At 45.9% G+C, this 25,701-nt stretch overlaps 3 protein-coding genes across 3 annotated transcripts; 2 read left to right on the plus strand and 1 right to left on the minus strand.

The window, feature by feature from the left end:
* Window positions 1-583: 583 nt before the first annotated feature.
* Window positions 584-4,255, plus strand: LOC123145388 (heterogeneous nuclear ribonucleoprotein 1). The gene is made up of 7 exons (XM_044564790.1): window positions 584-779; window positions 905-945; window positions 1,772-1,935; window positions 2,170-2,269; window positions 2,353-2,525; window positions 2,760-3,292; window positions 3,499-4,255. Exons 1-7 carry the CDS (start codon window positions 751-753, stop codon window positions 3,599-3,601), a joined length of 1,143 nt encoding a protein of 380 aa, XP_044420725.1. The 5' UTR covers window positions 584-750; the 3' UTR covers window positions 3,602-4,255.
* Window positions 4,256-7,627: 3,372 nt separating this feature from the next.
* On the plus strand, window positions 7,628-11,622 carry LOC123145387 (aspartyl protease APCB1). Its single transcript, XM_044564789.1, has 9 exons — window positions 7,628-8,278; window positions 9,497-9,614; window positions 9,725-9,948; window positions 10,056-10,292; window positions 10,469-10,622; window positions 10,697-10,779; window positions 10,876-10,972; window positions 11,098-11,170; window positions 11,272-11,622. The coding sequence occupies exons 1-9, from the start codon at window positions 7,713-7,715 to the stop codon at window positions 11,385-11,387; spliced, it is 1,668 nt and encodes a 555-aa protein (XP_044420724.1). The 5' UTR covers window positions 7,628-7,712; the 3' UTR covers window positions 11,388-11,622.
* A 9,441-nt stretch (window positions 11,623-21,063) lies between these two features.
* On the minus strand, window positions 21,064-25,387 carry LOC123141749 (aluminum-activated malate transporter 5-like). The gene is made up of 5 exons (XM_044560824.1): window positions 24,963-25,387; window positions 23,754-23,891; window positions 22,936-23,208; window positions 22,699-22,835; window positions 21,064-22,621 (listed from the first exon to the last, which is right to left on the minus strand). The coding sequence occupies exons 1-5, from the start codon at window positions 25,294-25,296 to the stop codon at window positions 21,353-21,355; spliced, it is 2,151 nt and encodes a 716-aa protein (XP_044416759.1). The 5' UTR covers window positions 25,297-25,387; the 3' UTR covers window positions 21,064-21,352.
* Window positions 25,388-25,701: the final 314 nt, after the last annotated feature.

The raw sequence follows: 25,701 nt of genomic DNA on the forward strand, positions 1-25,701 counted from the left end.
GGCCCACCGCCATGTTGTTTTTAGCGCTGGCACCCCGCATGACATTGCCAAAACTTTGCTTTCGCGCTAGACCATTTCGCGACCATCGGAGTGGCCACACCCACTCACTCCTTGGTCTCCGACGCGCTCCTCATCTGCCCCAATCGATGCATATGCGCCAAGCCCCGTCGTAGTAATCAATCAAAAGGGTCAGTGAAGCGGCGAGAGAGATAAAGAGATTGAGGTAAGAACGAGAAAAATAGAGTATGTTTTCCATGAACTCCATCACAAATCCGACGTCAGCTTTTTGACCATAGCAAATCAAACTTTTTAATGACAATTTGTGTTTGCCGAGAATAGCTAAGTTTAGTTGGCAAGCATGACAAATCCGTCTCAGTTCATTTTTTTCCAGCCGTGCTCGTAAACTATATCTGTCATCCTAACGCCAACTAAATGTGCCTAAAAAACATTTGATTTGCCATGTTTAAAACTATTATGCCAATTTTTTAATTATATTAGGCTGACACATGGGCCCCATGTTGAGTTGGCCGTATAAGTTTTTTTTTAATCGTATGGCGGTATAAGCCCTCGGTGTAAACCGCCTCTCCACAACATTGCGAGGGGGAGTTGTAGCCGAATTGTGAGACTCGAGGGGTATATACACCTCCCCGTCCGCGGCCCAGCCTAGAGTTCCGGCAAAATCCCCAATCCCGCAGAGCACGTTCCCTCCGCCCCTCGTTTCCCCACCCACCAGCCTAGGGTTCCGGCGAGATGAAGCAGCAGGATGGAGCTAGCCCCGCGTGAGCCCTCTCTCTCCCCCCCTCGTACCTTCCGTCCGTCGGCTTGTTTTCTGCATCTCGACTGCCGAGACGTGCTTTCGCTGATTATGATTTTTTCTGTTTCTTCTCCGGGGGGATTCGTGCAGCAAGATGTTCATTGGCGGGCTCTCCAGGCAGACAAGCATGGGTACGTGCAGATCCGTTCTAGACTTGACCTTGTATCTTGTTTACTTATTATCCTGCCGCAAGCTTCTCGATTTCGTTAGGTTCCGTTCGTATTCTTCCAGATCTAGTCGTTGTTTGCCCTCGATGTCGATTGACCTTGTTGTGGAGGCTTGTAGCCTCGAAGATCCAGTGGATGCCAGTCTGTTTGTTCGCAAAAAACTTGTGATTTGGTTGGATCGTCATTAGGGCATGCGAATTGTTATGATACACGGCGTTGCGGTTAGATATGAAGGGAGGTGGACTTGGGAGTCCTGTTATGGAGTCTATTTGGGTAGACAGAAGTGAATTGTTTGTTGGAAAATCATTAAACGATACTGGGTGCATATGTTAACTGATTAAAAAGGAAGCACTTCTGTGTTATTAAAGAAACGAAATTGCTTCATATACGGCGTTCTATATCCGATTTCCGTTGGCCGTCATTCATCGTCGGATTTGCTTGTGACGTTGGATCGAAGGGTCACGACTCAGTGTCGTACATGCATCGGATGAGAAACATCGTATGTACATTGTGGGATTTGTGAACACATGTCGTACTGTAGGATTTTTTATGCAGTTATTAAGTCGAGCAGTAGTTAAAGCGTTCCACAATTAATATTCACTTTGTTCTGATGTCTTATTATCTTGGGAGGACCTAAAACGCTAACCTTTACGATATTTTTGAACCTGTTAAGCAGGTTACTTAGGTGCTTGATGATTTAGCATACCAATGTAGATGTTTTAATGCTGTTTTGTTCTCCTGTTGAACACCAACCTGCTACTAATTGATTTGCTTGGTTCTCGACATGCAGGTACGTTCAAAGAGTACTTCGGGAAGTACGGTGAGATAATCGATGCGGTAATAATGAAGGACCGCCATACCCAAAAGCCCAGAGGCTTTGGATTTATTACCTATTCAGATCCTGCTATTGTTGACAGAGTGATTGAAGATAACCATGTCATCGATGGCAAGCAGGTACACTGCATGGTTCCTATTACTGCTGGAATTATATCAGTCCACATGGGAGCTCATCGCTTTTCCTTGCATTTTATAGTACACAAGTCATATGTTATGAAGTTTAAGATCCTTGACCATGCCACAGCAAAAAAAAAGCACTTGTATCTTTAATGCGGTTTCTTTTTCAGAATCAAAAGGCTTAAAGCCCCCAGTTTCACTTCAAACTAACTAGACATAATATGAAAATTCCAGGTCGAAATTAAAAGGACTATCCCGAAGGGTGCTGCCCCCCTGAAAGATTTCAAGACAAAGAAGATTTTTGTTGGCGGATTGCCTACTGCTCTAACAGATGGTATTATTTGTTTTTTTTTACTGCCAGTTAGCTGCGCTGCTCTAGATAATTAGGTTGAAGTCCTCAACTTGTTGATTTAACAGGTGAATTCAAGGACTTCTTTTCAAAGTTTGGAAAGGTGGTGGAACATGAGATCATCTGTGATCATTCGACCAACCGGTCACGAGGATTTGGATTTATAGTGTTTGATGCAGAAAAAACTGTAGATGAATTGTTAGCTAAGAAAGGCAATAAGATTGATCTAAATGGTACTCAGGTGAGCCTTCGTTGGTGCTTTCTAAACTTTTGTGAGCCTAGTTTCGTACAACACACACTAGTAATTAGTACGGGCCTCCAGTTACTTGGAGCAATCACACCATATTCGCCTGATTTGCTCTTTCGTTTGAGTTGCCAGTTGTGTTCTTACATAGGTGGCAGATTATTAGCACTCCATTCTTGGAAGTATATAGAATTGAAAGAGACATAGGTTGACTTTCTTGCTTTGCTGTAGGTGGAGATCAAGAAGGCAGAACCAAAGAAACCCTCTAACCCACCTCATTCACTTGATAGCAAACCTAGGAGATCTCCTTATGCAGATGGTTATGATGGATTTGCCAGCCGTTACAACAATGGTGGTCGCTTTGCCCCCTATAAATCACCTGGTTTTGGCGCTAGGCCTGGCAGCTACAGTAGTGCTTATGTTCCTGGTGACTATAGTAGCAGCTATGGTGGTTATGATGGAGCATTTGGAGGTTATCATGGAGAATCGTCGCTCTACACCAGTCGTTTTGGTGGCAGTTATGGTGGTGGTTTAGGTGGTGCATATGGGCGTGATGCTGTGCCTTATGGTGGTGGTTTAGGTGGTGCATATGGGCGTGATGCTGTGCCTTATGGCACTTCTAGCTATGGTCCTAGTTATGACTCTTCAGGTGCCAGTGCCGATCCTAGTGTTAGGTCTGGCGTGGGTGGACTCTATGGTGCTAGGGGAGGCTATGGTAGCAGCAGTGGTGGTGGTGCTACTGGTCGCTACCATCCATATGCAGGGTAAGCCTGTGGATGGTCAATGCTAGATGAGAACTTAAGAGATATCACCTGCAGCTAGAAGAACCTTGTGATCTGCTTAGTTTGCTACTCCATGGTTGTAGAACTTAAAGACGTTGTTTAGTGTTTGAAATTTAAACATACTGAAGACTTGTGCATGTTTCTTTCGGTTAGATGCCAAGTTCCATGTGAAATTGTTTGCTATATAGGTTTTGCTTGTTTTTGGTTGTTGATTTCGAAGTTGCTTTACATACAGCATTGCCAACCTATCCAGCATCGCAGTTTTCAATTGTTGATCCTATAGTGCTCTAGGTTGGTGAACATTTAATTTCCCTTCTTTGGGATGATATTATGGTCCTTTCATGTAATAAGCTAGTTTAGGCCTTTGTCAGTTAATCCTCTCCCCAAGGGGATTGGAGAGGGTTTAGACCTCCTCTGGTTTGGAGGAATTTCATAGGAATTCTGTAGGATATGATTTCTATAGGAAATTTCCCTTTGGATCCCTTTGGTTTATAGGAATGGGATTCCTATTCCTATGTAGGATTGGTTCCTTTTTCAAAGGAAAATAAACATTACGCAAGACTCAACGGAAAAAAAAATCCTATCTTGCGAACCAAGATTTAACACCCCTCAGCCCTCTTTCATCCCCACCAAACTGAACGTGCCCTTTTAGCTTTGCGAACTTGTTTAAATCTGAAGATTTTGGTTTGTCGAGTTTACATGTTGAATTATACCGTTATTATATTTCTTATGTTCTGATGTGTGTAACATTTTAATAAGCACTTTTTCACGTCTTTCAATTATCACTGCTGTTAACAAAATGTTTCCGCATCTGAGATATGGAACTAAATTGACGTTATTCATGCGTTCAATGGTTGATAGAAGCCCTGGCAAAAAAAAGTTAATAGAAGCACGATCATCCATGACCCAAAGTATATCACACCTAATTATCGTAGAAGCCAGTCACCAAAGAAGCCTGGGAGAAAACCACGAAGTCGCTAGTGGATCTTTGGTCATGGTAGCAGCCTACCAGTGTTGCCAAATATGTAGGCCGTCCACCTTCACGGTGAATGGGAGATCTGCCTGAGTCGGTGGTTAGAATATATTAGCTTCGCCAATATCATGGGACAACTTTCCTCAAAAAATAAAAGAAAAAAAATTATGGGAGAACTTCTCATGAACACGCATGGGTGTACTTGCAATTTGCGCTCAAGTAGATCAACGCCGTACCTTTCTTTTGGCAGAATTGTGAGCCACTTCACTGTCCAAGACGTTAATTATATAGCGGTGTGGTTATTTTGTTAGGCAAAAATGCTTAAGGAAAAGGTTCTACAGCCGTCTTGTTGCATGCCACAGAAAGGGCCAGAGGATTGGATCACTCACTCTTCTTAAGAGGAAGGCACAAAATGGGCCGGGCTTAAAATTAATAAAGCCCTTGACTGACTATAGGGGCACAAGGCAAAGTTGGATCACTTACTTGCATAATTTCCCTATAACATTTTGTTTGCTAAAGCTTTCTATCAAGATGCGCCGGGCTAGGCGGGTGGTTGTCGATGCATAGGCCAAGGCCGTGTGGGCACTCGTGCCCCCTTGTCGCTGAGGGCGGTGTGGTTGAGGTGGTCAAAACGCCGCTGGTGATTGGCGAGGTCGTGCGAAGATTACTATAGCCACAGTCGGGTTCGATAGCGCGTCGAGTGTGAGGTGATGTGACCGACATCGGTGAACGAGCAGAGCCGTCGTCGTTGCCTAGGGGAGGGTTGTCTCGTTGGTGATGGTCAGAGGCATATTCGACATTCCTATGTGCGGATCAGATGTGGTTGCACATGTGTTGTGTAGCTAGGTGGTGGCGAGGTTTGCCATATCATATGGATTCGGCGCGATGCATCATCGGGCATTGGGTGGTTGTACGAGGCGCAACCCTCTCTCCCACTGCTACCGATGATAGTTGTCGAGATGGCGCATCTCATGATGACGGCTACCATACAACAACCATCAACTGAGACGATGGTGTGGCAATGATGGTAAGCGACGTGACAACGCCTTTACTTTTGGTAATTTTCATTTTTTTTCTCCTTTGTTCGGCTAGTTTCGTGTGAACAGGTAGAGTGGTGGGTGGTGACTATGGCGACAAACATCGCGGATGTATTTTCTTCGGGTGAAAACTCAGGATCTTGCCTTGTGGCTTGATCAGGCAATGTTAATGTTGTTACCTTATTGAAGGTGTTTCGACCCCTTCAAGGGTGATATCCCATTGGTCCGACACATCTGTTTGGACCAACCAACAGCCGCGATTCCTTCTCGAAGTCGTTGTCTTGGAGCTTTGCGTCCTTTTTCTTCTACTCCCTCCGTTCCTAAATAGTTGTCTTTCTAGAGGTTTCAAATTGTGACTACATACGGAGCAAAATGAGTGAATCTACACTTTAAAATATGTTTATATATATATCTGTTTGTGGTGACCATTTGAAATCTCTAGAAAGACAAATATTTAGGAACGGAGGGAGTAATATATATATTGTGGTAGGTTTGGTGGTATGACATGGTCACATGGAGATGTTGTGAGGCATGTCCCATGTCCTATGTGGGTGAACTCAATTTTTATGATGTTCCTCTTTGTAAGCTGATTTGTTTGATATTATCAATCATTGATAATATACGCTTGTGTGCATCTCTCGATATAGAGGGTCTTCCCTCTTTCTAAAAAAAGAACTCGAGATCATCGTAATTGAGGCAGGCATGCTGCCATCAACATCTTCACCCAAATTCTAGCTCTGCATTTCTCTTGCTGAAATATGCCAAGTCACATATGCGAGTAACCAACAAATTATCATCATAGCACGTATATGCTTCGCAGAAACAAAAAATTTCACTGTCCGATAGCTCGTCGAGATCGGCCAAGAAGAATCAATAAGGCAAGCCTGAAAACTGTCACCAGTTGGCTCTTTAGGAGTCACTTTGTCACTAGCTCACGTGGTAAAAAATGAATAGAACTAACTAGCTCCCACCGTGCCAGGGTGACCGGGGAAAGTACGCAAGAATGTTGTCTGACCGTCGCAGCCTTGGAATCTCTACAGCAAAAGAAGGTTACGAGGCTACACTTATTTCCACGTGCATATCGGTTAGAGGGACGGGTTCTATCGACGGCCGATAACAAACCAACCCGTGGTTAGATGGTTAGAGGGACGGGTTCAATAGCAATTTCATGTGCGACTCCATCGGCTTCCCAAAGACAATAAGTAAGCTAGCAATAAGCTGGGCATTGCCTATCTCCACGATCAAATCAACGCAGTCTGCAAATACTGTAGCTCCTTCATGCCATCATGCACTTCCTCCACCACAAGCATCAATTACTTCTAAACAGTCCGATTCCGTCACAGCATGTTGGAAGCCTAAAGAAGATGCCAAAGGTAATCCTTCTTTCATCGCCAAGGACTCCCATCATCAGGGCGACTAAGCATAGGGGACAAATGAACATGATGTGGCAATAAAATTCCTATACCTGTCCTCCGTAAGATTGCGCCTGTTGCTCCATCTCCTTGATCACTATGGTACATAGGAAGCATCTACGGCCGATACATCTAACTATGAGAATTATGAATAATTTACCAATAAATTCCAAAACTATACCCCGTCAACACTCGTCGCGGTAGCATCAACAGGCGCATGCCACAGCCCACCAACCTCCGGTCCGCCAAGCTCCCCGCTATCGGAACCTCACTGCTCGCCGGCTTTGCCCGGCAACGCACTCTGGCGGTGGTGAGAGGGGCGGTAGACGGGTTGGTGGTTAGGGTTTCTATTCGCCTCGTGAGACCTCCTCCTAACGCTTCGTGTGTATCGTTTTGAACAAAAAAACTAAAGTATTAAAATGCACAAAGAAGAGGTCAGATTGGAGGGGCTACAATTCAAGGTCTTCCTATTCCTGGAATACGTCTTGCGATGCACATTACCAACACTCGAACATGGCCCATGTTACATCTACACATCCACGTCCTCATTTTTATAATTATGAACTTTCCTAGTTCAACATTGCAACGTAGGCTGGCTCTGTTTTTCTCCTTGGCACTAGGCAGTATTTGCAGCACATGGTTTTGGTTTCATCGCTATACTTTCGGCAACTTATATAACGCACATGTCACCAGCGATTATATATAATTCAGAAGCAATGTTCACTCCCGTGCGTAAGCCAATGCGCGTCGCCAACGTAAACAAAAATCATGGCAGCTCCAGGAATTATCTGCCGAGAAATTCCAATCATGCCCTTTTGCGCAGAAAGTCAAGTCAGCGGACCAATCACAGTCCGCCGAGCTCACCAAAGCCATCCCCCCCTTTCCCCAGCCAGTTTCCTCATCACTTGCCCCCGATGGCCTCCCCTCCCCGCCGCCTCTGACCCCGCCCCGCCGGAGCGCCGCCGGGATCTCTACCGGAGATGCCGATACCACCGCCCCCGCCCCCTCCTCCGCCGCCGGAGCCCCCGCAGCTCCACGGCGTGGTCATCATCACCCTCCCGCCCCCCGACCAGCCCTCCAAGGGCAAGACCATCACCGCCTTCACCTACACCGACGAGCCGGGCGCTGGCGCTCCGGCCCTGCCGCCGCATCGGGGGCCTCCGATGGCTACCGCGGGGAGGGAGGCCAGGCGATCGAGGCGGGCGGTCTCGCGGCGGGCGGGGGCGATGGTCCTCGTGCTGGGCGCGCTCGCGCTCGCGGCCTACTACAGCTTCTACTCGGACGTGGCCGTGCAGTTCCTCGGGATGGAGGAGGAGGAGGCGCAGAAGGAGCGGAACGAGACCAAGTCGTTCCTGTTCCAGCTCTACCCCAAGGCGCACCAGGGCCGCGCGCTGCGGGAATTCGGCGACATCAAGCTCGCCGCCAAGAGGGTCGATGACGGCGGCGGCAGGAAGGTCACGAAGAAGCTGGATGTCAAGGGGGCGACATCGGCTGGGACGAACTCCACAGTTCTGCTCCCGATCAAGGGCAATGTGTTCCCCGATGGGTGCGTACCAATTCTTCAGAAGTTTGATTTGACTCTAAGAGTAAATTTTACTCCGTTGCCTTATGATTCAATTTCAAGAAAAGGGGCGGGGGGTGCTTTTGATGATCAGATGTACTAAAACAGGTTAGATCCCTCTTTGGGACTGGATGGACAAAGCGAACTTTTAGAATTTAGATCCCTCTTAATGCTTTTATATCACAAAATTGGGTTCAATCTGATCCCAAAAAAATGTTTGGGTGATGTGATGAGATTTGGATTTAGTAAGTACTAAAACAGGTTAGAAGTTTGGCGTTCATCAAATTGCACATGTCTGTTCCATATACTAGTAAATTACATGTCCATTGCCATGTGAGAGTTAAGATAATCAAATTACAACCAAAGGTCGGTATATTGTTACTTTATTACGATAGACAGACGAAATTATTTTAGGCATATGCATGAAGTATAAGATGCAAAACTCGGGTAAAATATATCCAGTGTGTTTTGTCTAGGTGTATTTTTGGGTATATCATATTAAAATAATAAGAATAGCTACTTCTGTATCTGGAAAGATAAGTATGACTTATGAAGGTACATCCATAGCCACAAGTAAAAATGGATGATAGTTAGATAGAAAAGAAGTTAAGAGAGTCTAGATATGGAAGAGTCTAGAACAAAGTAGAAGTGTGTTTAAGTTTTGTGCAAAATGTCCATAGGGCTTAAGCCCAGCCATAGAATCTTCTAGGTAGTACACATGGCAGAATCTGCTGTAGTAAAGAGAATATCCAATGGTCAACAACACTCGGATTGGCCACCTCTACCGTCTGATCGACTTCATCCAACGGTTGTTTTTCAAAGTTATTTGTACATATATGAAGAACTTAAGGTGTAGTTAGTTTAGTTGTACCGGTGTAGGCTGTAATGAGTATATACATCAAAGCTAGAAAGTCCTTTTATGTTCCAGAAATGCAATTCTGCTCCCAAGGTCATAAGCAGACAGTTCTTAAGGTCTGAGGATCTATCATTTTTAGTTAAGGCTACTATTTATGCTAATATGTCTGATATATTTATAGCCTATTTACCAGAATAATTTCTATATTCGATGGACTGTTCTCTATCCATAAAAGGCTACTATTTATGCCAATGTGTCTGATAGTAAGCCATGCTCTGCTTATTTTAGATTTCTATAAAGCTTGGTCTGCAGCTGTTGAGGCTAATATTATCTTATCCCAATTGCAGGCAGTATTACACATCTATCTTTGTTGGCAATCCACCAAGACCTTATTTCCTTGATGTTGATACTGGAAGCGATTTAACATGGATTCAGTGTGACGCACCATGCACAAACTGTGCCCAAGTAAGAAATTTAACAAATCCGGATGTTTGAGTATATCAGTTTGTGATTAGCCACGCTATTTTATCCAAGTTTATTCAACTGCTCTAAAAAAATATGTACCGCAATTGCAGGGACCTCATCCTTTATATAAGCCAGCAAAAGAAAAGATAGTCCCTCCCAGGGATTTGCTATGTCAAGAGTTGCAAGGCGATCAGAACTACTGCGAAACTTGCAAGCAATGTGACTATGAGATTGAATATGCCGATAGAAGCTCGTCTATGGGTGTTCTTGCGAAGGATGATATGCATCTAATCGCTACAAATGGTGGAAAGGAAAAGCTAGACTTTGTATTTGGGTACGGTCAAACCTTTTAGGAGATGACCCTTTTGCACATTCGTGATACATTAGAGCAAATGATTTTAAATCATTGAAGTATCTTACTTGTTTTTATCTACCAAATAGGTGTGCATATGATCAGCAAGGCCAGCTTTTGTCCTCACCAGCAAAGACCGATGGGATTCTTGGTCTTAGCAGTGCAGCAATAAGCCTTCCTAGTCAGCTGGCCAGCAAAGGAATTATTTCCAACATTTTCGGTCATTGTATCACTAGAGAAACAAATGGTGGGGGGTACATGTTTCTGGGTGATGATTATGTACCAAGATGGGGAATGACATGGGCTCCTATTCGAGGTGGTCCAGAGTAAGTTGCATCCTCCTTTTTAAAAGTTTAATTGCATGCACCGCTGTTATTAGCATTTTTATTTGGCTCCTAAATCACACACATAATGAACTTGTATTTTTGTTGCAACAATCCTTGAAACCTTTGACCAATTCCTTGCGCTCTCCGTTGATGATTTTGGTTTTCAATATTGTCAGTAACTTATACCACACAGAGGCCCAGAAAGTAAATTATGGAGATCAGGAGCTCAGTATGCACGGGCACGCAGGAAATTCTGTTCAAGTGATTTTTGATAGTGGGAGCTCGTATACATACCTTCCAGAGGAGATGTATAAAAACCTTATTGATGCTGTAAGTCTCATTAATTGTTCGTTTGGGTGAAGCCATCCAATTTCATTAACTAACTTTTTCTTGTAACATCTCAGATTAAAGATGACTCTCCCAATTTTGTCCAAGATAGCTCAGATACGACATTACCTTTATGCTGGAAAGCTGATTTTTCTGTTAGGTAATATAAGATATCTCTCTTAGGGGGGAAGTTCGATAGGCAAACCCCTGTAAAATAAACTAACTTCTCTTTTTCTAATCATCTCGGGATTTTCAGGTCCTTCTTCAAGCCCTTGAACCTTCATTTTGGGAGAAGATGGTTTGTCGTGCCGAAAACATTCACCATTGTTCCCGATGATTACTTGATCATCAGTGTAAGTCTTCCATGTATTTTCCATAAAATTCTGTTTGGTCTTGTAACATCAATCTGCACCTCTAACATGAGTTCCATGCTGAGAACTCATGCTTATGTTTATTGGTCTTGCTCGACTTATTCCAGGAAAAGGGCAATGTTTGTCTGGGGCTGCTAAATGGAACAGAGATCAATCATGGGTCAACCATAATAGTCGGAGGTATAGATTCCTGTCTTACCCCCCAATCTGTAATCTTGCTGTGCAGTGACACGATTAATTACGTCAAGCTTGCAATGATCATTTCTTGGTTCTCCATTCAGATGTTTCTCTGCGCGGCAAACTAGTTGTGCATGACAATGAGCGGAGGCAGATCGGATGGGCAAATTCAGAGTGCACCAAGGCACAATCACAGAAGGGCTTTCCCTTCTTCCTCTGACGGGCATTGTTGCAAACATGCATATGTAAGTGGCACATAGAGAATACCATTGGAGCTGCATGCTGGATAGCAGCTGCCATCGCGTGCCCTATTTCATCTACAGTCACTAGCCACGGTCCCGCTGTCTGTTGTAATACTTGTTTGTAATGCACCGCATTGTTTGTATATACACAATAATCAACGTATGTACGTATTATTGAGCTGTAGATAGAATTTCAGCCTATATTGAAGTCAATAGCGCGTCCTGAAATTATGCAAGCTGTGGAGCTTCCTATATGACCTGATAACTAATTTTGGTGCAACCAAAGGCTGTATGTACTCCCTCCGTCTCAAAATATAAGAACGTTTTTTATACTATGCTAGTGTAAAAAACGTTCTTATATTTTGGGATAGAGGGAGTAGTTTCCAGGCCTAGTGAAAAGCTCCTTCCGTGCACGGCGTCCACTGCTATGTTTATCCACGAGCTAATAAGTACATGAACTTGCACAGCGATAACAGATTCATACAAAAACTTGAAAAAGTATGAAAACTGATCACTTAAGTCTTGATGCGGTAACAATTTGATACAAAACGTTGATCAGCTGCCAGATCGGACGCCATGTCATCAAAGTGGCGTGTGCTTGTGCTCGTTCTTTTTTGAGAAAACCCCCTTGATTGAATCACATATATTTCTGAGGAGTCCTTGGCGATGAGATGAAATGAAAACTTGTAAAAGTGACCCCGTTTTGCCATGAAATAACACCTAGGTTAGCTAACTTTCCCCAAACCCCTTCGTGTGTTGGTCTGTTGGGGTTCGCCTGTTCATCGGCGATCGGCAGCGGCGCATTGGAGTTCCCCGGCGGCGTTCGAGGCGGCATGGAGCCGATCCTCAAGGAGCCTGGTGCCTACTCTCCGGAGTATGGTATGTATTCAATTTGGCTGCTCCCTCAAGAGCTTGGTGCCTCAGTTTTGTTAGGTTTTTACCCGCATATGATCAATTCATGTTCTCCATGATCCTTGTGCATAGATCGAGTTTTTTGGTTGGAAATGATCTGTTTGTACCCGAAGCTGATCCTCTGAGATTTTGACATGGATAATCCAGTGTTTAGGGTTGGATTAGTTTTCAGCGATATGAAAGTGGTGAGAAGGGCGTTGGATGCATAGTGTCAAAGAGCTAGAAATGAGGCGACTAGGATGAATGCACTTTGTTCAGAAGGTTGTCCTTGGATTTTTAAAGCATCTAAAGACAACAGGACAGGGAGCATTGTCATTAAGAAGTCCAATGGCAACCACACCTATCAGAAGAGCCGGGATTCTTAGTGCTTCATTGTGAACCTGCTTGCAATTTAGGGATGGCCAGAAGATGGATTTGAGCACTTTTGGGAAGAAAGTTCAGAGAGAGTACAAACTACTCCCAAATAAGATGAAGTTGAGCAGGGCGAGGAAGGCATAACTGAAAATGACAGTTAATATCACCATAAGTATATGAACTTGCATAGCGATAACAAATCCATACAAAAACTTCAAAAAGCATGGAAACTGGTCACTTAAGTCTTGATGCGGTAGCAGTTTTATACAAAATGTTGACCAGTTGCCAAATTGGACGCCGTGTCATCAAAGTGGCACGTGCCTGTGTTATGTTTTGTTGCAGAAAGCCCCCTGGTGTTATTATGTGATGCATTATAAGGTCCTACTCAGTTGCTTGCATAGAAGTTCATCAGGATAATATTCTCTATGCAAGGTTTTGAGAGCTAAATATTATCCTGATGGAAATCTCTTGAAGGCAGGTTCAAAGAAGGGATCTTCATTTACATGGCAAATTATTGTTGCCGGTCTCCGGACTTTCAAAAGAGGGCATATTTGGAGAGTGGGATTGGGAAGTAATATCGATATTTGGGATGATCACCGGATACCGAGTAGACCATCCAGGAAAGTTATATCTGGAACGGTTTTTGCCTTATGAATACCGTTGATGAGTTGATTAATCCATGGACAAGGAGATGGGATGAAGATTTAATCTTGGACAATTTTGTTTCGGTCGATGTTGAAAGAATTTTGAGGATCCCTTTGAGCACACAATTAATTGAGAATTTTGTTGCCTGGCACAAGACTTGGACGTACTCCTTTTCAGTCAGGTCCGTGTATTATACTGAGTGGGAACACCAATTTGGTGCGAGAATCAGAAGAGATGAGGCTGGACTATCAAAGTCTAACCTAGTTAGGGAGATTCTCTGGAAGCTTCAAGTTCCTAGTAAAATAAAGATCTTTGGTTGGAAGGCTTTACATGGGATGATACCGGGTATGTTAGTCCTTGCGAATCGTCATATACCGGTATCTGGACAATGCCATGTTTGTAAGGGGGGAGCTGAAGACTTGCGACATCTCATGTTTACATGTGTTCGAGCTAACGAAGTGTGGAAAGCTTTGAGTCTTTAGGAAACGATCGTCCAAGCCCTTGTTTTGGACCGATTTGGTAGTGTCGTGCTTGAGAATATCCTCAAATCAAAGGCGTAATTCAACCACACTGCAACATCTCGGCTTGCAAGAGTCTATCTTGGTTGGAGCTTGGTACATCTGATGGCAGAGAAGGGAAACTGTGAAGGCCGAAGGTGTGGCCATTCCTTCCAAAACAGCACTCGCCATACATGCGACAACGTCCAATTATGCTAGCTCGAGGAGTGCGACTAGTGTACCTGATGTCAAATGGTCTAAACCTTCTCCAAATCTTTATAAAGTGAACGTGGATGCATGCTTCACAGAAGATGGAAGCGGAGCCACAGCGGCGGTTCTTCGAAACCACTGGGTGAGGCTCTTACTGGGTCAACAACTCTCTTTATGCATGTGTTTGATGCCACTGCATCGGAAGCTTTGGCGTTGAAGAATGGTATGGAGCTAGCGGACCAGTGGGGATGCTCAAATGTGATCTTTGAATCTGATTGTCTTGAGATTATCCAACCATGCAAGAGGGAAGTTGATATCCCAAGTCCTTATTCTGCTACTCTGAATGAGTGTTTTCATTTAGCTCAAAGTATTGGTTTAGTCTTGTACTCTCACTGTCCAAGGGAAGAGAACAAGGTGGCACACGAGCTTGCTAGGAGTTCCTATGATTCTAATTCTGTAATTTTTTGGGAGGGTGATCCTCCGCAGATTATCCTAGCTGAACTTGTTAGTGATGTAACCGTTATTTGATTTGAATAAAGTATGCCACAAGTTAAAAAAAACTCTCATTTTGATAAATAAAAACAATAAATTGCTTTTAAAAAAAGGAAAATCCGGTCGATTATCTGCGTAAGGTCTAACTTCCTACGGTTGGACCAAAAAGTCGAAAAGGTATTAGCACATGCTTAGAGAAATAAACTGAGTCCATACGAGAATGTATCTGGTGCACCGGTGCTTGTGATGCTACCGGTGCACCGGACGCATTAGTGCATTTTAAAATGTTTCAATAAATAAATAAATAATCTAACACATTGGCATAACATCAAATATATATTTTCACAAAATTTTGTATGAAAATTCAAAACATTGCTCAAGATACAAAAATGATAAATTTGACATCAGTGTGATAGTAGGCCAAATCTAAAGCCCAACTTGTGTTATATACTATTCAATGTCGAATTTTTTATTTTTATATCTCAAGCTATGCTTCGAAATTTGATACGAAATTTTATGACAACATACATTAATGTTATGGTGGTGTGCTAGATTTTTTTCAATTTTTTTGAAATATTTAAAAATGTTCTAAAAAAGTTTGATGCACCGGTAGCATCAAATGGCCCGGTGCACTTCTCCTCCGTGGTCTACGTACACACTAGCCCAACTGATTCAACAACCAACGGTGCCCATCTCAGCCTCTAAACCAGAGGAAAAAAGGAGTAAAGCCAAGAGAGAGTGGGCTATCCCGCCGCTCTCGATATAAGATGTTTGCTCTTTCTGCGTCGTGTTCAATCCGCGCGCACTCCATATCCATCCCAATCACCAGTGATGGATGCCTCCATCGTATTCTCCGGCGAGACCGCCGAGAAGCGCTCCGGCCCGGCGGACGACTCCGTCGGCGAGGCCGCCCACAGGCTTTCCAGCCCGCCGGAGCATCCGCGCGTGACGCGGCTTCGTCACCGGCGCCTCATCGCCTTCCTCTGGGACCAAGGCTTCTACGACTCCTACAGCGAGTACGCACGCTTCTGTTCAAACTTGAAAATTTCCTTCTAATCTAAGCGCTATGAAAAGCAGTTCAAAATTCAAATCAAGAACAGATCAATGGCTCCCTAGCAAGCTTCTTTCCTGACGCTCGCTCGGCTCGGCTTGATCAAATTCAAAACAGGTTGACGAACAAGACGCGCGCGCACATGAGCTTGCGGCACCTGGGAGGCCTCGTCGTGCGGGGCCAGTGGCTGGACGCCGTGGAATACCTAGACAGGTACCTGCCGCCGCCCGCCAGTCCCAAGAGCTTCCGCGCCCAGGTCCTCCGTCAATTCCTCCTGATGCACCACCGCTTCGCCAGCGCCGTCGACGGCATCGTGGACAAGGCCGTGCCCAGGAACTACCTCCAACTTGACAACGGCAGGGCCATCAGCCACGCCGATCTGAGGCTCCGCTCCTTCTCCTTGTCCATACTCGCCGTCGACGAAGTCAGGCACGTACCATGCAATTTCTTTCTGCATCCGGGGCGCGGCCAAGATAGATTAGATTAATTCCTCTGCCTTTCCACTCCATTACAAAAGAAGATAGATTAATTCGTGCGGACTCACTCATAAACGTACGTATGTACGAACGGAACGCAGGGCCAACATGGACTGGGAGACAGTGCGGCGCAAGGCATCGCTTGCCGTCTCCAGGTTGGCTGGTTCTACTCCAGAGCTGCGAGGCTGCATCGCGCTGCTGGCCACCAGCAACAAGCTGCACCACGTACTCCCAATTGCTTCCGGGTACGTAATCCAAACTCGATCCTACTCAGGCAGGTTCCACGATCCTGCTACTAAGTTTTTTTTCTTTTAAAAAGAAAAAATAACGAGTCACACACTAAGCATAGAAATTATATTATTAAATGATTTTATCAATTTTCATTAAATCTTATAGAAAGAGGTAGAATGTCTGTTTGCTAAAGAAAATATTCTTTCCTTCTAGCTGTGCTGTGCATCGATCTAAAGGCAGAAAGGCGTACAATAATCAGTTCAGTGATTCCCTGTTAATTTCAGTAGAAGTGATTCCCTGTTAATTTCAGTAGTAGTACTTCTCAGTTTAATTTTGCCGTCCTGTATTTGATCTACGCTAGTTTACGGAGCCGGAGGCGCTACCTGAAGAAGAAGCAAACAGGACGACCAGAAGCTATCGCCAGGGCCTTGAAGAGGTAATTGTACATGGATCTTCACTACTAGCCCTCTCCTCAATTCGCTCTTACGGAGTACTTGTTTTTGCTGACATTTGAACATATCCACATTCTTTGCTTTTTTTTTTCGAAAAGGGGGATCACCCCGGCCTTTGCATCCTTGCTTTTTGCAGACAGCAACTTATGGTTCCAAGCATTGGTACTTACAAAAACCTTATACATGATTAAGCAGCTAGCATAGGTCTTAAATTTCTACACATCTGCAACAGTTATTAACCATGTGCTCCAATAATGGGCAGGGTCGCTTGAGGAAGCAAAGGAATTGCTGGCGGATCTCCTTGGTAAAAACTAGTGTCTCTTCATCTTCTTCTATGCATTAGGACCTGGTAGCTCAAAAGCATCCAGAATAGAATACATCTGATCTACTTATATTGTTCTACTGTCTCAAGACACCAGCTACGAATTTTTTGTATCTATGGGAACTGATGAATTTGTGTGACCTTCAGATGAAACTGTAAGACCTGGCGTACAATTGAACACCTATGGTTTCAGCTGTCCACTTCAGCTGGGTAGGAATGAAGGTAAAGCCTCACATATTAATGGATCTTGTCAGGGCTGAAATATTCACTGTTATGACGCCATAATACTTGATTAATATTCATTCCCGCGCAGGCACAGATCAGCACGTGGACGTGGTTGAAGCATGTTGGGATTTGGCTGGGAGAAGAAGGAATTCAAGGCCGGATCCGGCAGCTGTTGAGCAATTGCTGCATCAATTCAAACTGCACCAGTTAGCTGGGACATCTCTTGCAAGACCGGTAAGATAACACGGGTTTAGTACGCACTGGTGTCCTTGATGTGGTGTAGATCGAGTGGAATTGCCAGTGGTTTCTAATTTTCTTTAATAATAGCAATAGTAGTAGCTAGCTGAATTCTTTCTGCCTTGGTGGTTTTTTAATAAATAATAGCAATAATATGAGGGTATCTGGCTTAATTTTCTCTGGTGATAGTTATGCTGTTGTACCCTGAACTGAAGCATGAAGGTACTGTCCCGGATAATGTTACTGATTAACATACTTGTCGTGGCGCAGGTTGTGTCGGGGCCTGGTGCTGTGGTGAACTTGGGCGCCAAGCCGAGTGAAGCCGAGTGGCGTGTCTAAAAAAAAGCCGAGTGGCGCGTCTTCCGGGTGAAGTGATAGCCGGTCCGGTCCATCTGCTGTAGCGTTGGCTTGTCTCCTTTCTGCTGCTGTTGATCTTGATCATGTTACCTGCTGCTGTTTGAGCTTGAGGCTTGCAAGTCTGCTGGAACTCATCATAATGTTTCTTTTATCATGCAACTCTGTTACCAAAGTACTACTAGTACCCTCTATGCCGGCCACTATAAATTGGTCAGACTTATGCTATGTACTCGTGTTGTTAAGTGAATGTGTTTGTTTGTTAGTACTCCCTCCGTTCCAAAATAAGTGACTCAAGTTTGTACTAAAGTTAGTACAAAGTTGAGTCACTTATTTTGGGACGGAGGGAGTATTTTGCTAGCCACAACGTCATTTTGTATGACAGAAGTCCTATTCCAACATACATTTTGTTCTTGAGCCTAGAAACAGTAAGCTCATCAGTGACCCACAAAAATCCTGCGGTTGTGTGGGTTTGCTTGCATGCAGTAAAGGAACTGGCGTGCGTTGAATGAAGCTTAGTCGCCGCCTTGTAATGGAGCGGTTACCTGAGTGTTGAAGGCATTGCACATCCTGGCTCAAGAGACGCGGATACTGCTGCTGCTGCTATTTATGTTGCCTGCATAACAAATACAAATAGGCTCTTGAGTCATTCGGGGGCACTCTGTTTCTTCAGCTTCATACCCAAAACCTAAAAGCTACTTGCTGATTAGAGTAAAAAGAAACTCATATCTTATTCTATTTATGTTGCCTGCTTAAGAAATACACCTTCTAGTGGACCAATTTTTGATGTTCTAAGAAACTCATATCTTATTCTAAAAAAATACTCGATTTCCCCTGCGTTTCTTTATACTTTGGTTGGTCACAAAAACTATGAGAGGTGCTAGTAGGGTGGTGTTTCGATGGAAGGCGTCGAGAGGAAGCTGAAATCCCTGAATCTCTCTGAAGAAGAGAAGAAAGGAATGCAAGCCAGCAAGGAGCTGGGAAGATGTAGGCAATGTGTTAGCTGTTGTCTCCCCTGATAAACATTTTTTTTAGCGAATAGGCTAATGCCCGGCCTTAAAGATGAGGCCCTTAAGAGGTTTTACAAAACAGCCAAGGTACGGAAGGTAAGCATGTGAGAGTAGTAAGCACTTTAGGCAGGATGGATCAGGTGTCCATTCAAGGGGATTGAGTGTAAGGAGGCACTAGACTATGGTCTGTGGATGTTCATCAAAAGTTTGCCTTTTCTTTTAGACAATACATAAGTTTGCTGGTGCTGGACAAGTTCAACCCTACCAAGACCCTACATGAATATGAATTCAAGAAGACGCAACCTGTTGATGGGGTCAATGAACAAGGAATCAGGTGAAGAAAGGGGGGGGGGGGGGGGGGGGGGGATTGAAATTGGTGACTTCTTAGACGTGGATGTTGATGATTGTGGAATGGCCATGGCAGAATACATGAGGGTGAAGGTCAGATTCGACATCACCAAGCCACTTGTTAGCGGTATTCCGGTGTTTGTGGAGAAAGAGGAGGATGAGGATGAATATGCCCTTGTGAAGGATGAGGAGAAAGACAAGGATAATAAGGAGAATCGACAAGTGGAGTTAAAATACCAACACCTTACCAAATTTTGTTACTTATCTATACTATCGTCGACTGTGGCCCGACCTTCTTTTTATCCTAGTTGCAAGTTCACCTTCAACTCACAACTAGGGCCCGCCCCATTTTGTCGCAATTGCAAGTCTACCATCGACTTGAAACTGGGGTCTGACCTTTTTGTCCCAGATGCAATCCCACCCTCGACTCGCAACTGAGGTTTGACCTTTTCTTTGTCCCAGTGTAAGTCCATCCTCAACTCGCAACCGGGGGGCGATCTTTTTTAGTCCCGGTTGCAATCCCACCCTGACTCCCAACTGTGGCCCGACCTTTTTTTGTCCCAGTTGCAAGTCCACCTCAACTCGCAACCGGGGACCGACCTTTTTTGTCCCAATTGCAAGTCCATCCTTGACTCACAACTGGAGGCCGGCCTTTTTTGTCCTAGTTGTAACTTTACCCCGACATGCAATTGGTGGGGGTGGGGTGGGGGAGGGGGGGCTTTTTCCTATCCCAGTCGCAAGTCCACATTTGACATGCAATTGGAGGCTAACCCATTTTTGTCTTACTTGCAATTCCAACTACACCCCTGACATGCAATTGGGGTCCTGCCTTTTTGTCACAGTTGCAAGCCCCCCCTCGATACGCAACCGAGAGATCGATCATTTTTTATTCCAGCTACAAGTCCACTCTCGATACTCAACCGGGGGAGGAGAGTGACCCACTTTTGCTCCAGCTGCAACTCCACTCTCGATACGCAACTGAGGGCCCGACTCACTATTGTCCATGTTGCAAGTCCATCCTCGACAAGAAACTCGGTCCGACTTCTTTTTGGCTCAGTTGCAAGTCCACCCTCGGCACGCTACTGCATGTGTTCAATGAGACTGCATTTAGGGACGGGAGAAGGGTTGTTAGCCAGTTGTATGTCCACATTTGAAAAAGTATTCATATTTTTTCTTTTTCATTTTCTAAAAAAAATCATGAACATTTTCTTAAAATTATGAATTTTTTAAAATAATGAATTTGCCAAATTCATGTTTTATTGTTTTAAAAAAATTAATGAACTTTTTCCAAATTTGTCGACATTTTTTTCATGAACATATTTTTGTATTCGATGGCTTTTTTAATTCTTGAAAACTTTCAAATTTCCCATTCCTTTCTAATCCGCGGACTTTTAAAATTTGCAAATAATTTTTTATTTCACCAAATAGTTTATAGAAAAATCAGAAAAAAAAGTTACAACATTTCTCACGAGCTCTACATCGAGATGCCTCATACTTTCGCCAAGGAGATCCATTATTCGTGCGTTCATTCATGAGGCCACATGCAATGGTTCAAACATGTCAAACTCTAATGTAGCCTAGTCACGGCACCAGACAAGCTGTAGCCAGAAGCCCAGATCCACCCGTGAACAACTTGTTTTTCTGTCTATCCTTTCTTTTTTCTATTTTGTGCAACAACAATAAAGCCCAATCAATAACAAAAAACAACCAAGACTAAAAAGCCCAGACCCAACTTAGACAGATTCTTGTTTATCTGCTGATGTGTGATGATGTCATAATTAGATGTAAGGTATTATCTCACATCTAGATGTGACATAGTGTTATAACAGCGGTCAATAGTCTAAGTACAAAGACGTTGTTTAGTGAGACCCTGCTAAATGCAGTAGAGACCGCTATTTAAAAACTTTGGTTATTACAGAGTATTCCTCTCACCCTGTTTCACTTTACTGCATCAGAAAGCATTTCATATTCTCCAATTTTCACATTTGTATTTACATGTATACCTTGTATATATCAGACCTTCTACATGCTTCTTTGGTACACCCAAGTCTGGCTAATTGAACAACATCGGGCTACCCATTAACCATCAATTAGTGTTTTATATAGTCTCTTCTCTTGCCGTCCACATCATCTCTTCTGCCTGAAAAACTTGGTCATTCTGCCAAAAACACCAGTCTCCTCCCTGCTTAACACGGATGGCTGCTCCACGGGATCCTTGAAGCCGGCCTTGTCGCTGAGCTCCTCGACGGCGTTGACGAGGTTCCCGAGCCGCGCCACGAACTCGATGAGGAGCGACGCGAAGGTGCCCAGCGACAGCGCGCTCGCGCTCTCGTACGTCCTCGACTCCGCGGCCTCGAGCGGCTGGCCCGGGTGGAACGGCGGCATCCGGTGGTGCCAGGACCCCTGGGGCTTGAGCGCCAGGCCGTCCGCCAACGACATGGCCGCCCACGACGCCGCCGAGTCGAACCGGGCGAGCGACGTGTTCGACTCCGACTTGTGCATGCTGCCGAGGGCCGCGGCCCGGGCGAGGGTCGTGGTCGACTCCGACTCCTGCAGTGGAGGGATGCTGACGCTGGTGGTCCGGGCGAGGGTCGTGTTCAACTCCGACTTGTGCGATGGAGGAATGCTGACGCCGGCGGCCCGGGCGAGGGTCGTGTTCGACTCCGACTTGTGCAGTGGAGGGACGCTGACGCTGGCGGTCCGGGCGAGGGTCGTGTTCGACTCCGACTTGTGCAGCGGAGGGATGTTGACGCCGGCGGCCCGGGCGAGGGTTGTGGTCGACTCTGACTTGTGCAGTGGAGGGAGGCTGACGCCGGCGGCCCGGGCGAGGGTCGTGTTCGACTCCGACTTGTGCAGTGGAGGGACGTTGACGCTGGCGATCCGGGCGAGGGACGTGTTCGACTCCGAATCGTGCATTGGAGGGATGTTGATGATGACGGCGTGCTCCGACGGCGGCGGCGGCGCCTCATTGTCCCTGGAGGCTCCGGCTCCTGCCTCGTGCCGGCTGCAGGTGGTGGTGGAGGCGGCGGTGTCCTCCCCCCAACGATCCGTGTTGACGAGGAGGTAGGACCGCTGGTCGATCTTCTTCTGCAACTCCTCGGCGGCGTGGAGGACCTCGGAGAGGATGTTGGGCGAGCTCAGCCTGGTCATGGTCTTCACCCGGTGCCCGAGCTCCCGCAGCACCTTGGCCGCCTCATCGCCCACCCTGTGGAGCTCGGCGCTGAACACCTGCCTGTTCTCCGGCGCCGACTGGATCTCCGACAGTATGCACCCGTGCAGCGCCATGACGGCGAAGGAGCAGTGCCTCAGCGCGCCGCCAACCTTGGTGTAGCTCTGCCAGGGGTACTTCATCATCTTGTACGGCCCGTGCGGTGGCTCCCATATGGCAAATCCCAGCTGCCAACACACAACCATGTTAGAAACACGCGAGAAAATCCTACGTAGACAGAAGCACGAGCAAGAAGAAGACAGACCAGTGTTTCCTCTTGCGTCTGTGCCTCGACAGCCGCCCTGTACCCACTGTACAGGGGATCGTCCGAAGCTTGGTACGTGAGAATCTTGGAAGGAACCCTTTGGTACTCCATGCATGTCAGGTATCCATCGACGCATCCTGCAACAACCAGCAACCAGAGCGGTTTTCCAGATCTTAGAAGCAAACCAGGTGGCGCAGAAGCAGTTGGCCACCAGCACCAGGTGGTCAATGCTCGTACCTTCCAAGGATTCAGCGACTCTGGCGAAGTTCCTGGCCACCAGGTGGTGCAGGTCCTCTCCCGCCCAGATCGGGTATATGCCTATGTTCACCGCCAGGCTGACGGCGCCGCCGATGACGATGAGCAGGAACCTGCTCACGGCCGTGCCGCCGACGAACTCCCCCGTGTTGTACCCGGACACCGTGACGTAGCAGAAGGTGAGCAGGAAGACGCGGAGCCCGTACTCGTACAGCTTCATCTGGGGGTGCACCTTTATCAAGGTTGTAGCGAATCCTGGCAATCAAATAATCATTAGTTATGAGAGATACGTTGGAACTTCACTAGTGGTAGGAGTACCAGTGTGCATGATGATTTGATACCCAAGCTTGTTTTGGTAGGGGGAAATATCAGGTGGTACTACCACACACATGCATGCTCCCAGTTTGAAGATGTCAAATTTTGATGTCCCATGTGTCTACAACCCTTAAAAATTCAGAACCAAATTCGAAAAACACATGGAGTGATAAAAAAGACAAATCCAGATGTGAATAGTGTGGTTTTGACACTATTCATCCTTTTGTCTGTATTTTATTGACACTATTCATGTTGGATTTCTGTTTCGAAAAAAATATTCATGTCCGATTTTTTGTCCTTTTGTTTTTCTTTGTGTATTTCAGTTTTGATCTGAAATTTCTAGGAGTTGTAGAGACATGTGTTGTGAACATTCGCAAAATAAAAAACCCAAACATGTTGGAACAAGTGAATTTGAAAATTTCAAACTGGGAGTATAGGAGCATTTGAGTGGTGGTATCAGCTGATATTCACCTGGGAGTACTCACCAACGGCGAAGGTGGTGATGATGAGAAACACTATGTCCTGGTCGCCCATGTGCCTTGCCGATTCAGCAACTGCTAGAGCAAGCCCGCCTGCCGTCAGAGTCCCCAATCCCCTATTAAGGCCTTTGCTCAAGGTTGCACCTGTATGGAGAAGACAAAAAATAAATCAACCACTGGTACATTGTAACGATAAGCACCAGTAAATGATTATAGCACAAATGATTACAGCACATTTCTTTCTTGCTGTTTCATACTACCCCTAAAAAAGAAGTTTCTTATTAGCACTGGATGGCGAGTACCAGGTGGGTACGCGACGGCGTGATGCCATCGAAGATGCAGAAGCTACGATGGTTCCAAACTTCACCATTACCCGTTTAACATTGCTGGCATTGAAAAATATAATGGGATTGGCTAGGGGTAAGTTGACTGAAAATTCTATTTGGATCAGTCGATTTGTTTCAGCTGTCTGATGCAAAACAAGTGGTTCGGATTGCTTCTTCAACCTCCAGTTCCCACCTCCTTCTTCTTCTTCTTCTTCTTCTTCTTCTTCTTCTTCTTCCCCAACGTCCCAACTATTGAACGTACCACTAGCCGGACCGCTAGCCACCACCGCCTGCGGCCGGCGGTGCTCCTGCGCCAGCCTTGCCGCCTCAGCTTTCCCTAAACCTCCTCCCACGGCCATGCTACCGCCACCCCCCAACCATCCCTGTAACCCCGGCGATGACCAGTTTTTTCAGGCGAACCTGCACCATCCCCAACACCCTTAAGATAGATAATGGGATAACCTGCCATCCTAAGATAGATAGTAGGGTTGCCTATCACCTTAAGATAGACCCAGGGGCTTCTCCAGAGCCAATGGCTGCTTCTTCCGTCCGAAATCGACTGACCTAAAATGTGTTTTCAGGCGACTGACGTGCAGCTAAAGTGGAAAATAATACCCAAACTTCACCATTGTAGCGATCGCACTGCATTACCCTAGTACTATTTGCTTGCTGGTGCATTGCTGATTTCTGTTGTGTAAAAGTAAAGCTTTCCTAGGTTATTCAGAAATTAATTTGCTCCAGGAGAAAATATTTGATCACAAATAGACGAGGAGGCGGTGCATTAGGGCATATAGCTAGACAATCGGACGTGTTTAGCTCAAGGATCGCAGAAAACAACCTTGATAGATTCATCGCGATCGGAAAGAAAATAATGTAGAAAGACACTGACCGATGCTGAACTCGAAGACAACGACGACGGTGAGGATGGCCCAGACGGAGTGGCTGACAATGTCGCTTGGCTCGCGGAGGAAGACGAGCAGCGTGATGAGAGCGAGCGCCGTGGCCACCTTGGCCGCGTACACGGGCTTCCTGGGGTCATTGCGCGAGAACGTCCACAGCTCCCTGCCGGCCGCGCACACCGCCCCCGCCGCCCGCCGAAGGGGCCCATCGCCCCGCGCCTCGTGGTGGCCGTCGCTCCGGTAGGACGACAGCAGCGGCTCCGCGAGCCCCCGCTGGTCCAGCGCCGCGCGCAGCGTGCGCTGCTCCGGCGGCAGCGTCGCCATCGTCGGCGAGGAGGCGGCGATCCGTCCGGGCCGTGAGGAAGCCCCTTGCGACAGCGGCGCGCGCGTACGTAGGACGCCGCGGACGCCATGCTAGGAGCTATTTATTGCTTTTGTTGTACCGGGTTTCCTTCGTGACTTGTGTGGCTCGGAGTCCTGGACTCGTGGTTGGGTTGGTTTTGCTCCCGCGTGCCCGCAACCGTATGGGTCTCGCGTCTCCCGCTGACTCGCTCGCCTCCCGTCCCGTAACTAGCAAAAGACCCGTGCGTTGCAACGGTTTTAATTTTTTTTCAACATCAAGATATCGAGTATAAACGGCTCATCATGGCTCATAAACTTGGTGCAAATCTCTAACATCCTAAATGTTAGCAGAACATTCTCATCTGGATGTATTTTGTACCTTACACT

This window comes from Triticum aestivum, chromosome 6D (assembly GCF_018294505.1).
Source record: "Triticum aestivum cultivar Chinese Spring chromosome 6D, IWGSC CS RefSeq v2.1, whole genome shotgun sequence".
Classification (NCBI taxonomy): Eukaryota; Viridiplantae; Streptophyta; class Magnoliopsida; order Poales; family Poaceae; genus Triticum; species Triticum aestivum.

Bases quoted from the DNA above. Each gene is read 5' to 3' on its own strand.
- LOC123145387 (XM_044564789.1), top strand. From the start codon at position 7,713: ATGCCGATACCACCGCCCCCGCCCCCTCCTCCGCCGCCGGAGCCCCCG. The intron at 9,615-9,724 runs GTAAGAAATTTA...CCGCAATTGCAG, and splicing joins CATGCACAAACTGTGCCCAA to GGACCTCATCCTTTATATAA. The intron at 10,623-10,696 runs GTAAGTCTCATT...GTAACATCTCAG, and splicing joins ATAAAAACCTTATTGATGCT to ATTAAAGATGACTCTCCCAA.
- LOC123145388 (XM_044564790.1), top strand. From the start codon at position 751: ATGAAGCAGCAGGATGGAGCTAGCCCCGC. The intron at 780-904 runs GTGAGCCCTCTC...GGATTCGTGCAG, and splicing joins CAGGATGGAGCTAGCCCCGC to CAAGATGTTCATTGGCGGGC. The intron at 1,936-2,169 runs GTACACTGCATG...TGAAAATTCCAG, and splicing joins ATGTCATCGATGGCAAGCAG to GTCGAAATTAAAAGGACTAT.
- LOC123141749 (XM_044560824.1), bottom strand. From the start codon at position 25,296: ATGGCGACGCTGCCGCCGGAGCAGCGCACGCTGCGCGCGGCGCTGGAC. The intron at 22,836-22,935 runs GTACGAGCATTG...TGGTTGTTGCAG, and splicing joins AGTCGCTGAATCCTTGGAAG to GATGCGTCGATGGATACCTG. The intron at 22,622-22,698 runs GTCTGTCTTCTT...GTGTGTTGGCAG, and splicing joins AGACGCAAGAGGAAACACTG to CTGGGATTTGCCATATGGGA.